This window comes from Littorina saxatilis, linkage group LG4 (assembly GCF_037325665.1).
Source record: "Littorina saxatilis isolate snail1 linkage group LG4, US_GU_Lsax_2.0, whole genome shotgun sequence".
NCBI lineage: Eukaryota > Metazoa > Mollusca > Gastropoda > Littorinimorpha > Littorinidae > Littorina > Littorina saxatilis.
In genome coordinates this window covers 49,196,857-49,210,748 of record NC_090248.1, presented here as the reverse complement: position 1 = coordinate 49,210,748, position 13,892 = coordinate 49,196,857, and the positions used below count along the sequence as shown (strand labels likewise).

General features: G+C 42.1%; 1 protein-coding gene across 1 annotated transcript in view; it reads right to left on the bottom strand.

The window, feature by feature from the left end:
- Positions 1-424: 424 nt before the first annotated feature.
- The window catches only part of LOC138965620 (transforming growth factor-beta-induced protein ig-h3-like), a 17,322-nt gene continuing 3,854 nt past the window's right edge, over positions 425-13,892 (bottom strand). Inside the window, exons 5-8 of the mRNA XM_070337797.1 lie at positions 7,897-8,086; positions 2,373-2,471; positions 1,793-1,903; positions 425-545 (exon numbers count right to left, since the gene is read on the bottom strand). Coding sequence (XP_070193898.1) covers positions 448-545; positions 1,793-1,903; positions 2,373-2,471; positions 7,897-8,086 — 498 coding nt within the window. The 3' untranslated portion in view covers positions 425-447. The remainder of the gene's footprint in view (positions 546-1,792; positions 1,904-2,372; positions 2,472-7,896; positions 8,087-13,892) is intronic.

The window sequence follows — 13,892 nt, the reverse complement described above, 5'->3', positions numbered from 1 at the left end:
TTTGTTTTATGGGATGTTTTTTTTATGTGTTCCTTCTTCTTTGTGGTTGTGCTCTGTATGCAAGATGCTGGTAGAGTGTATCACTATCAGCCATACAGAGAAGTGATGTGAAGAAATGATCCAAGCTCTCTATGGTAGGTTTTGCCTGACCCCCCACTTCCTTCTGTTCACAATTATTCGCGACAGATGCGTAGAGATACAGTGAAAGGATTTACATTTTGATATTGAATATTTCTACTATTATCAGGTGAATTAAACTGTCATTTTAATGCGAAAAAAATTGTGTGTGTGTGTGTGTGTGATGGGAATCTGGCGTATATATTCTCTCTCTCTCTCTCTCTCTCTCTCTCTCTCTCTCTCTCTCTCTCTCCTCTCTCTCTCTCTTCATGGAATGTCAGCATTATAGTAACACGTACACCAGAAATAAGAGTGGACAAGCACTTTTGTTCATTTAGGCATGATGACGGTGTCGATGACATGGATAACACCATTGGTTGCGGGGACATCTGCCGTAACCACTTTAACGTGGTTCACTTTCACACCATCTGAAACACATTTATATTTATTTATTTATTTATATGGGAGATTTATATAGCGCTTGACGTTCTCTAAGCGCTTTACATATTAATTTCTGCCGTGTGAGATGGAATTTTTTACACAATATATCACGCATTCACATCGGCCAGTAAATCTCAAGCCATTACGGCAAATATTTACTTTACACGGCCTATTATTCCAAGTCACACGGGTATTTGGTGGACATTTTGTATCTATGCCTATACATTTTTGCCAGGAAAGACCCTTTTGTCAATCGTGGGATCTTTAACGTGCACACCCCAATGTAGTGTACACGAAGGGACCTCTGTTTTTCATCTCATCCGAAAGACTAGCACTTGAACCCACCACCTGGGCTAGGAAAGGGGGAAGAAAATTGCTTACGCCCTGACCCAGGGTCGAACTCACAACCTCTTGCTTCCGAGGCAAGTGCACTTTACCACTCGGCCACCCTTTCCCTATGCGTGCACATAGCTATACAGAATACTTTCACAGTAGAAACATGTAAGGTTGGAAGTCACTGAAAACCACACATAGAATTGAGCAATTGCAGCTCAGTTATCAACAGACATGCTTTTTGACTTCTTATCTCCACTGTTTTTTTGTCAAATGTTTTTATTATGTGTTTTTTCACCCCTTCAATCAGCGAGGAGTCATTTTATTCTGTTCTCGTTGGGATGCCCTGGCCGTGGGGGGATGGAGGTGCTTTCCAGTGTTCAATCAAAACACATGTTATAATTATGGTCCCATACGGTTTTTATGGGACTTGTTTTCTGAAAGCATTGAAATCATATGAGAGCGTAGAGGATAGATAAAAGGTCTCCCATATACCTTTATGGGTGCCCTTTTTTGAACAAGACAAGGAAGAGCCTTTCTCTCCCCACATGCACAGTTTCACAACTTTGTGGGTACATGCGGGGTGTCCGAAGATACAACGTGAGAATGTTTAAGTGTTTGAACATAATTTTGAGGCGTTTTGTGAATTGCTGCCTTCACTGTTTTTATTTTATTTTATTTTTTTATTCAGCATTCAGAGCCGAGGTTCACAAAAAAGTTACCAATCGGGTGGGAGCCAACCGCGGTGTTGGATTGGTTGAAATTGAGATTTGTTGGGATTTCAACTAATCAGATCCAGCGGTTTGCTCTCTCCCGTTTGGGTGGCACCCACTTTCGGTTTGTGCACTTCAGCCGAGGTGGCTAAGCCTATATGCGTGCACATAGATAACTATGCACTTACCGGCCCCGGAGGTGATTGACAGTGAAGTTCCCTGGAGATTGGTCAGTGTTTCCCCATTGGACAGTCCCTTACTGAACACCACTCCCTTCACCACGTGTGTAAACAGGATCTCTGTTTGAGATGACAACGGAAGCAAACAAAAGTGTCAAAACAATAGGCTGTTAAATTACAAATGAAGAGGAATTGTGCTTATCAGCGAAAAAAACCCACTAAGACATGGATTGTTTATCATTTTTTCATTGTTTGCAGAGAAGCTTTTTTGAACAGCCAGGGAGAAGGAAAAAAACTGTGAAATTGGGTTTGTTGCAGTAGTTTCTTCTGCTGGAGTAATGCCTCCCACTTTACTTGCGGCAAGAACATACAAATACAGTCTGAACGGTACAGATAAGATGTTGACTTTTCTTACAGAGAAATAATAACAGGTAATGGTCCTGATTTGTTGAATTACATGTACTTCCAAAAGGAGCAAGCTGGTCCTTTGGCTATTCGTTGAGTGTGTGTAGAACTACCTCCCCACTACATGTGTGTTTGTGGTAGGGTAGGGGGGGGTGGGGAGAGAGAGACCGTATTATACGCGTACCTTTTAGTCTGGTGACGTTCATGAGAAGGTCGTTGTAAACTTGACCCGGGAGTTTGTTAAGAGCGGCATCGCTGGGGGCAAAGATCGTGAAAGGGCTGTCTGAAATCACACAGACGCATGCAAAGTTTAGATCTTCTTCTTCTTCTTGGCGTTCGCAGAGGTTACACAATCAGTCCAGCACTGGTGATAAATGTTGTCGTTTTCTCCAACTCCTGTCGACTGCCGTATAGTTTGGTCTGCAAGGGAGTTGGTGACGGCCACACTTCTTTTCGTTCCTCATCTAGTAAGGGACATCGCTGTAAGATGTGTTCCGCTGTTTGGTCCTCTTGACCGCAGGCACAGGTTGGTGATGGCGCCAGCTTGAACTTTCGGTTCATGTGAGCATTGAGCCTGTTGTGGCCAGTACGCAGCCTGATGAGGTTGACTTGCTGCTCTCTGGACATTGTGTGGTAGTCATCTCTGTTTGTCCTTGGCCTCATCAATGCCTTGATGATTGTCTTCAAAGTTTAGATCATTCATAAAACACAAACAAGTCGCATAGGGCGAAATTACTACATTTAGTCAAGCCGTGTGGAACTCACAGAATGAAACTGAACGCACTGCATTTTTTTACAATGACCGTAGTCCGCCGCTTGTGCAAAACGGAGTGAAACTGACGAGCCTGTTCAGCGCGGTAGTGGTTTCGCTGTGCTGCATAGCACGCTTTTCTGTACCTCTCTTCGTTTGAACTTTCTGAGCGTGTTTTTAATCCAAACATATCATATCTATATGTTTTTGGAATCAGGAGCCGACAAGGAATAAGATGAAATTGTTTTTAAATCGATTTCGGAAATTTAATTTTGATCATAATTTTTATATTCTTAAAATTCTTGTTTTTAATCCAAATATAACATATTTATATGTTTTTGGAATCATGAAATGATGTAGAATCAGATGAACGTAAATTTGGATCGTTTTATAGAAGAAAACAACATTATCACAAAATTCAGATTTTTAATGACCAAAGTCATTAACTAAGCCACCAAGCTGAAATGCAATACTGAAGTCTGGCCTTCATTGAAGATTGCTTTACAAAAATTTCAATCAATTTGATTGAAAAATGAGGATGTGACAGTGCCGCCTCAACTTTTACAAAAAGCCGGATATGACGTCATCAAAAGTATTTATCGAAAAAAAGAAAAAAACGTCCGGGGATATCATTCCCAGGAACTCTCATGTCAAATTTCATAAAGATCGGTCCAGTAGTTTGGTCTGAATCGCTCTACACACACACACGCACAGACAGACAGACAGACACACACACACACACACACATACACCACGACCCTCGTCTCGATTCCCCCTCTATGTTAAGGTATTAGAACACACCTGACAGTACGCTGGAGTAGCCTCCCTTCCCGGATTTAGAACGCGTTTCGTGTCGTAACAGATTATCCACTTATTAGCCATATCCGTTTGGATTTCCCTCTTTGAGATGACTGAGATTGCCCCCCCCCCCCCCCCCCCTTGAATCGTTCCCTGCCAAGGCCAGTTTCAGTACTGGCCGGGTGTCCAAGATGTACCTCACACGTACACAGTAATTGGAGTGATCGACACCTCAAGCTGACCTTCTTCAGTGTAAAGTGTCTGCTGACCAGGGACACGAGGGTCTGTGGTTGAGCAGCTTTATGGTTTAACCGGGTGGACTGGGGGTGTAGCAACAGCATGTGAACCACTTTAGAAATAACTTATGAAGGTTGCAGTTGGTCAGATCAAAGAGGAGAAGATGGGAACATGGGTCCTGAGAAGATACCACCAGCCTAATACTTTACTTTGTGCAAGAATCAATCACGCGTACAGCATTACAGATGTCCAGCTGTAGTCTACATTGTACTGTAAACTTCACAGCGGCCTTATCGGGTTCCTCGGATGACGTCACTGCCAGGCTAACGCTGCGGCGTCTCTTCTTGTGCTGACAGAGTTGTCTTTCGCGGATTTTGAGTCGTTTCGGCCTGCCAACTGCTTCGTTTTCTTGCGGATTGTGAGAACTAGCAGAAAGTTTCACTCATTTTCATGGTTTCAAACTAATGATAAAAGTATCTTCTTCTGGACCAAATCAACAGTCTTTAGTTGAATCAATTCGGAAAACTCTTAAACGCGTGTTTGCACTCGACTCCGTGCATTTTTGAGGCCAGGCAACCCGACAGCTGCCCTTTAATCTGCACGGCGTGTTTCCAGTGTCTGCGCGAGGAAGCAGTGTCGATCTGGCCATCTGGCAGTCGTGTCCCCGTAAGTAGGCTATAGACAGACAGATCTAGATATAGTGTCTCGCACTCTTGCACCGTGTCACCTATGCTTACTGTTTGTGTGTATGTGTGACGGAGTGATTGAGTTTGTGTTACTGTTTGTCGATTTCTTTCGTGAGCCTTGAAGGCTTCGCCTCTTGTATTTGATTGTTTCTTTACTCTCCTTTAGTTTGTTTTATTTTACTCTATTCATTTTTATTCCAAACCATTATTGGTGATCAATTGCAATACTGACCAACGCTCGCCAGGTACTGATTTGGTATTGATCTCTGCGCCAACCACTGAAGTAACCCCCTAAGTGTAAATGTTTTGAGGTAGGGGAAAGGCTCCTAATATGGACCGGCAGTGACAAACTAACGGCGCTAGAGCGCTCAAAACAATTCCATTCGCTTTATTCACCCTCTCTGGATAAGTTGCACATGTCAAAACAGTTGCAGAAACACAAACCTCAAAACCGTTAGGCTTTTTCGCTTTTTTGGACTTTTGGCAGCGTTCACTCTAAATTTGCCGCCTAAAACGGACTCGTTTCTGTCCACAGCCAAAGCTTTTATCACACAAAAATGGCTATATATGACAGCTAAGACCGTATTTGTTACATTTTAGCAGTGTGTACCCCGGGTTTTTACTGCAAACAAAAAATAATAGCAAAACCTCAAAGTATGTGTGAGTCCCCTAATATGGACCACCTTCAACAAATCGAAGAAAATAAAAGCTAAAGGCAATTTTAATTAATTCATTAAGAAGCTTGCTGAAAATAACCTATAACTAGCCCTCGAGATTTCAAAAAAATATAACAAATAGTCTTTTTTTGTGTGGAAGTTGATAATTTCACTTATTTTCACTCTGTTTTTGATAAGCTTCTTCAGTTTCCTGGTGTGCTTCAAATAATGCTCTCATCAACCCGAAACAGCTAAATCTAAAGCATATTTGAATTTGTCTGACTTGCACACTAAGTTGTATCATGTTATTTTGAAGTATAGGGGGCTTTTTACAGTGATTCGTGAAGGCCGCTTCACTGGTCGATATTGGGCGCCCAGGCTCCTAATATGGACCATTTGTGATTTTTTCTGTATTTAATTTTTTGCTGAAGGTCTATCAAAGCTACTTCACTCTAATTAGGCATAACTGTTAAACTAAGAGAGGACTACCAACCACAAAATGAAACTTCTTCGCAAGAAAAAAAGCTAGTTATCAGCAATAAAACAAAAAGTGGTCCATATATTAGGGGCCCTTCCCCTATAACACATACCTTGATATTATGTCAATTCTTTTTGCATTTTAATCAGATATGATAAAACAAAAATGTCAATCTAGATCAGGCTTAGACGCAGAAAGACTTGTATTTAGGCAACATGACTGATGAGCGACTCAGTGACTCGTAGCGAGAGATGCCGTTCTTAGACCTGTGTAACGAGATTCTGTCGAAGTAATTCGATGCTAACCCTGCAGACTTTTGTATTGCCGCAATTAAAACATTTATTTTTGTTGGTAGCTGTTTGTTTCCTTGTGGATGTGTTATGTGCAATTAAACGGGTACGGACACACGTTTTACACATGGGTTACACGAGTTGCAAAGTATTTGAAACGACGGTATTACTGTATATACAGTGGTGCCTGTGTTGAAAGGCGAATACCATTTGGACCAGCCATGAGTGATGGAACATTGTACGCGGGGTATCTTGACAGGCACGTTTTAGAAAAAATAATAATAAAAGTGACAATAAAAGGTGTTTTTTCCAAGCTAGGTGTCCGCAATCTGCATGACAAATTATAGCTCTTAATTTATTTACATCGCTCGATCTTACGTATCAGTTTTGTGTAATGTGTGTGTGTGTGTGTGTGTGTGTGTGTGTGTGTGTGTGTGTGTGTGTGTGTGTGTGTGTGTGTGTGTGTGTGTGTGTGTTTTTTATGTGTGTGTGTGTTTTATGTGTGTATAAGCACGCGCGCGTGCTGCGTCCGTTTTAGTGAGTGATTTCTCACAAAAAAGTTTATATTAATGAGCACACACAAAACTTGCCCCCCCCCCCCCCCCCCCCCCACAAAAAAAAAAAAAAGAAGCATATTTTACAAACTGAACAGGAAAAGCGCGCATGATTCATAACAAAATGATAGCATTGGCGGGGCTCGAACCAGCGACTTCAGGAACTGCAGCGCAGCCCTATACCACTGACCTATGCGGATATCTGTCGAAAATGGAACATTTAGGAATGCCTATTTATGTAAAACACACGGCAAAGCTCACTGTGCAACCCGACTCAGTGAAAGGCCCGTTGGCAGACTGTGTCGTGTGAATTTGGTCAGTTCGACCGTCGCTTACCCCGCCGCTTTGCACGAAAAGTTGGATGATATCTGCACGGTCTTCCCGCTACCGCCGGCTCAGGGTTTTTTGGCTCACGTAAGTGTAGCCTATGCGATCGTAACTTTGTCTGTCTGTGCGTGCGTGCGTGCGTCTGTGCGTGTGTATGTCTGTGGTAGAAACTCTAACATTTGAAGACGTCACATAACATTGACGTCACATTATGACGTAAGAGGGTTAGACGTCACGCGAAGGAAGTACTGAAAGTCTCGGTCATTATTATTTTGAGCGCGCCGAGACTAGTTGGCAGTCGTGTCCTTGTAAGTAGGCTACATACAGACAGATCTAGATCTAGTGTCTCGCTTTCTTGCACAGTTTCACCTATGCTCTTTCTGTGTGTGTGTGTGTGTGTGTGTGTGTGTGTGTGTGTGTGTGTGTGTGTGTGTGTGTGTGTGTGTGTGTGTGTGTGTGTGACGGAGTGATTGAGTTTGTGTTACTGTTTGTCGATTTCTTACGTGAGCCTTGATGGCTTCGCCTCTTGTTTGGTGTGTTTTGTTGTTGTTGCTGCAGTCACGTAGGCCATGTCCAGTTATATGCTTTTGAACAAACCGTTATCATATGGCGACACTGGCACTGACATTGGTTAAATAGTTTTCCTTTGCTGCTCAGCATTTCACTTGAAGCCCGTTCCAAATATGGGTTGTGAAAGACTGAATACTCTTGCTTTTATTGAGTCAAACTTTCCCACGTGACATTATAGGTCAGAAACTTGTGAGGAGTGTGTCTGAAACACGCGGACATGAAGCACGTGTGGAAAGCTTGCCTCACTCAATAAAAGCAAGTGTAATCACTCTTTTATAACCCATGCAAACCCGACACACTCGTATCATCTAGTACGTAGAATCATGTCACGTAGCCTTAAATTGATATTGTTTTCACTTACTGGCCAGAGCGTCTGTGAGTGTGGCCTGGTAAATAAGATAGGCCAGGGAGCCCAGTTCCTTGTTGAAGGTCAGGGTGAGGGGGAGGTTGGTGGCGGGGAGGGGGTAGATGACCTTGTCGATCACGTGCACCAGGCCGTTGTCCGCTGCAAGGTCAGTCTTCACAACCGCTGACCCCTCTGCTGTCACCACCTGCTTTGGTGAAAAAAATTGGTAAAATGTGTGGTTTTCGTTGTTGCTGTCGTCGTCGTTGTTGTTGTTGTTGTTGTTGTTGTTGTTGTTTTTTGCGCGTGTGTGTATTAATTTATTTTGTGTTGATTTTGTTTGGATTTTTTTTTTTTTGGGGGGGGGGGGGATGTGTGTTTAGAAAACGTAGGGTGAAGGCAGCTTAAGGGGTTACTTGTGTGTTCAAATCGCTCGTCAGAAACATTACACATTTTGTGCACAGGTTCCTCTAAGCAATATGGACACATCTGTGCAAAGAAAAGAGGGGGTCGACGTATTAACTTTTTTTTTAGAATTTTTTTACTGGGGGTTGTCAAGTACGATTTTGCGAAAAACACTGCGATTTTTAACATGATCCCAACTGACATATTTAGCTCTACAAATAATAAATGAGACATTAGTTTGTGTATATAAATGAATGGAGAGTATAACTTTATCATAAAACGGTACTTATCAACGTGCATTTTCAGAAAATGATCGAGGTTTATCGAGGGCGTACACATAAAATTATCACTCCTTAAGTAGTAAAAACGTATTTAAAAAAAATTCGCGTGTGAGAAACATTACACATTTTGTGCACAGGTTCCTCTAAGCAATATGGACACATCTGTGCAAAGAAAAAAGGGGGTCGACGTATTAATTTTTTTTTTAGAATTTTTTTACCGGGGGTTGTCAAGTACGATTTTGCGAAAAACACTGCGATTCTTAAGGGGTTACTTGTGTGTTCAATTCGCGTGAAAGAAACATTACACATTTTGTGCACAGGTTCCTCTAAGCAATATGGACACATCTGTGCAAAGAAAAAAAGAGGTTGACGTATTAATTTTTTTTTAGAATTTTTTTACTGGGGATTGTCAAGTACGATTTTGCGAAAAACACTGCGATTCTTAACATGATCCCAACTGACATATTTAGCTCTACAAATAATAAATGAAACATTAGTTTGTGTAGATAAATGAATGGAGAGTATAACTTTATCATAAAACGGTACTTATCAACGTGCATTTTCAGAAAATGATCGAGGTTTCTCGAGGGCGTACACATAAAAATATCACTCCTTTAGTAGTAAAAACGTATTTAAAAAAAATTCGCTCGTCAGAACATAACTAAACTTGAACACAGCTAAGTTCACTGTATACAGATACAATACCTGAAAACAAAATAAGTTGTTGTCGTATTGTCTGCTTCACAATTATTCCCGTACCAACCCCACCCCCATATCTTGACTGACAAAAATGATAAAAAAAAAAATAATTTGGGAGTGCTGTTGGTCAGTTGGTAGAGCGCTGGACTTGTGATACATGAGTTTGAATCAGGGTGAAGGGTTGGGGGTCGGAACATTTGTGTGCAAAGTTTCATGAAGATCTATCCAGTAAATTTCTATGAATCGCACACCACACACACACACACACACACAGAGACACACACACACACACACACACACACACACACACACACATATATATATATACACCAGGGTAGATCAGTTAGTTTGTAAGGGGGGTGTTTTTAGAATTCAAGAGTGTAAATCGAGGTCGCAGAGCGCCCGAGACTGATCAAGGGGCATACGCCCACCCCCCCACCTCAACACAAGAAAGAACAAAAAGTCGCACGTGAAATCCATTACACATTTTGAGCACATGTTTCTCTAAGCTATATGTCCACAACTGCAGACAGACAAAAAACTTTGTTTTCTTATTCATTTTTTTATAAGAGTTTTGTCAGTTTTGGGGGGTACCGGGTGGACACATATGACCTTACAGAAAACACTAATTCGTAACGTCATCCTAACTGACATTTTTATCTTTAGAAAAGATAAATAAAACATTACTTTGTGTAGATAAAAGAATGGAGAGTATCACTTTATTATAATACGGTACTTATCAATGTGCATGCCGAAAATTATCCAGGATTGGCGAGAGCGTACACATACAATTATCACTCAAAAACGTTGTAACACAAAATTGGCTCGACAGATCATAAACAAATTTGAACACAGCTAACTTCACTATATACCGTTGCAATACCTAAGAAAACCAAAAGGTGTTTTCTTATTGCTTACTCCACAATTATACCCGCACCACCCCCACCCCCATATCTTGACTGACAAAAATTGATAAAAACATTCATTTGGGAGCCCAGTAGGTCAGGCGGTAGGGAGAAGTGTGGGTACTGTGTGCAGAGTTTCATAAAAATCTGTATAGTAGTTTTCTCTGAATCGCAATACAAACACATACACCCAAACACTTGGTGCCTTTAGTGCACCGATACCCCCTGCCAACCCCCCCCCCCCCCCCCTTCCCTCCCCCAGATCCAATACCACCCCCCCTCCACCACCCGCCCACCCCAGTAATCACAAACACACACACACACACACACACACACACACACAAGCAAACCAACCCCTCATAGCGATAAGAATAAGTACACAGTCAATAACTATATTTCTGACTATTTACAATTGGAATACATGCATACTCTCTCTCTCTCTCTCTCTCTCTCTCTCTCTCTCTCTCTTTCTCTCTCTCTCTCTCTCTCTCTCTCTCTCTCTCTCTCTCTCTCTCTTTCTCTCTCTCAAATATGATTTTGAAGCGCATTACATAAAGTCGGTATCTGATATCTAAAGTGTTTCGCTATGTTTTCGTCCTGATCTTTAGGATCCGGAGGATTATTTTCTGTTGATGATCTAAGGTAACGGAATTGTTCTTGCATTTTGAGGGAATTTGACAGGTATCGGGGTGGGTGGGGGTGGGGGGGGGGGGGGATTTGGTGTGGGGTAAATTATCAAAAGGCTTGTACCCTAACACAGCTGACTTGTAATCTAGCCTGAACTACGAAAGCAGCCACACGCATACTCATAGAGGCACGCATGTTTGTGTGACGGTTTGCACGAATAAACATTGAAAATTAGTTTTGAGTTTTGATAAAAACAAACGACATTTCCTTTTAGCACACAGGTGCTCAGCAAATGTGTATTGAAACTCGTTCAATTATCCCAAAATGTCATAACGTTTGGCAATATAATTATTTAACAACAACAAAAAGACTACCGGATTCCGTACATAAAAAAGTCAGGGGCTGTAACAACAATTCGCGGCATTGGACTGTGGGAGGTCGTACACAGCTAACACTGCGACGCGTAACCAAAATCTACGGACACACTTTTTATCAGTTGATGATACGAACACACTTGCATATTGGGGCACTACTAATTGTGTATTTCAGTTATAATGCATCACGTTACCTCAAACTTCGTCTCAAGTTGGAAATGTCCCCCTTGTCCAAAACCCCGCTCCTACCATCCACAACAGGGAGGACATTTCCAACTGGAGACAGAGTTTCATGAAGATCTGTCCAGTAGGTGTCTCTGAATCGCACTACAAATACACAAACACACAGACAAGCACACAGACACACGCACATACACACGACACACATGGGTGAATCAGTTACTTTGTAAAAGGGGTGTACTTTGAATTCAAAAGTCTAAATTGAGGACGCGAAGCGACTTAGGCTAATCATAAGAATGCGCCCGCCCCCCCCCGCCCCCCCCCTCCCCGAAAAAATAATCTGTCGTGAGATACATTACACATTTTGTGCACAGGTTCCTGTTAGCAATGTGTACACAGGTTGGGGTTTATAGTATCGGTCCTCCCCCCCTTCTCAATTTCCCCCTGTCCGCAAACAGGCATCCTCTGCCTCGGGGTCGCATGGACCCATATCTTCATAGATCAATTGGATATTGTTAAAAAGGTGTTTGGGGAAAGCTCCTTTGAACGGAATCGAGGTAATAATTCATTTCAAAACCAGGTGTTTTTTGTGGCTAAGTGTCTGTTCTACACGAACATTCTATAACTTGTTAATCTGTGTCCGAATAATGAACTGTTAACAAAGTTACTCGTATGAAGGAACTATGAAGCCAAACGCACCAAATGGACACATATTAACTGTGACACACATACACACACACACACGGCGAACACATAAACAAACAGACAAACAAAGCTTCGCAATGCCGTAATGGACACCCACTCTCACTTAGTAGATTCCTTTCTTAAACTATTTATCTGTCACTATTTCTCAAAACTTCGCTTTCTCGCACTCAAGACGACATGCACAGACACAAAGACACACGGGCACACACACGCCCGCCCGCCGGCACGCACTCACACAACAAACAACACACACACACACACACATGTATGAGGAAGGGATAATCACACATAGTGCGCCAGTGAGGTTAGAATGGTGAGGTGGGGTCTGAGGCTGGTAAGGGATTTGGGGGTAGGACCGACGAGAGGGCACGGATTCGGCGGTTCGCCGTGTCGAGTCAACTTCAGTATAGATCTGTGTAGGTGATTAACAGCCCCAGCCGATCTGGATCTGTTCAAGTCAAAAGTAAAGTCAAGGATACGAAGAAGTTTACCGAAAAACATCGATCCCAAGGACTCATGTTGTAACTTTTCAAAGCAGTTACATTCAATCAAAGCTCTATCCACATTAAACCGAACGGGAATCGTCGAAGATCCACGCAACTTCACTGCAATGTCGAAAACGAACTCATAATGTCACCGCAGATCTATAGTTGGTTTTGGTTTTGTGTCGCAGCAAAGAAACGAAGCAAATCTCCGGCTTTTATTTCACACTAAAAAAACGTTCATTTAGCGGGTTATTAAAATATATTTCTTTGAGGTTGCAAGGCAATGGCATCGCTGAGATGTACTCCTTCGAACACACGAGACAGGTTAGAAATTGACTTCATTTGGGCGCGCGGCTTTTTACGGCCAAAACAGAGTGAGCTTTTTGACGGGTTTATGGAAAAATCACTTCGGGGGCAGGTCTAAAATCCTGTGTACAGTGCCAAATCATACATCATTCAAAAGAGCAAAGTATGTTCTTTATTCTAACATATGGGCTAGGGTAAGTCATAGATATAAGTATCTGTCTATTATATCTGTAGGCAAGTGTATTCCATTCCTTCGATAGTCTCGTCATCTACACTTGCGTGAAAAATGCAATTTTGAGTCTGTTTTGCATAAAAGACCTGCGAGATTTGTAGAAGTCAAAACAACAACTTACAGTCCAGCCTCTCAAATTTCGTTCCATGCAATTTGTTTGTCTGTACGTATAGACTGAGGGGTGCCCCGAAATGATTTGTAATCACAACATTCACAGACTTCAAATACGCCATTGAAAACTCGTCCACGTGCGTTTTAGATATATACTTGGGTGACTAAAACTGTCGTACCTACCAAAGGCCGCTTCGCGTAAGAAAATGACTACCAGAGTCGCAAGGCTCGGGATTTTTTTTTACAAGAAATTTATATTTCGTTGTTCTAGTCCGAATGAATATGAAGATATGGCGAGTTGAAAACGCCGATTCTTTCGCCAGAAACACGTCTGTTTCCATACCGGAAAGAAGGAATGGACTGAGCTACTAGAAGCACGGCGCCGTGCGTACAATCGATCGAATGATGTTATTCACACAATACCATTTGGCGATCTCTAAAAAATCATTTAAAAACGAACTAGTTGACATGTAATGAAACTATTTACTGAAATCAAGAAGTATCTTAGTTTTAGCCGTGCATATGACACACCCTTTCGCGAAAGCACACTGAACCGTGCGTATACGCATTCGCACCCGCAAACCACCAACCCAGGCGGGTTATCCAGATCCAGATCTAGATCCAGATCCAAGGGAAGTAACTCAGTGAGTATAAACATGAGCAAGAACCGCAACTCAAACACACTCGTAACACCTTAATGGTTT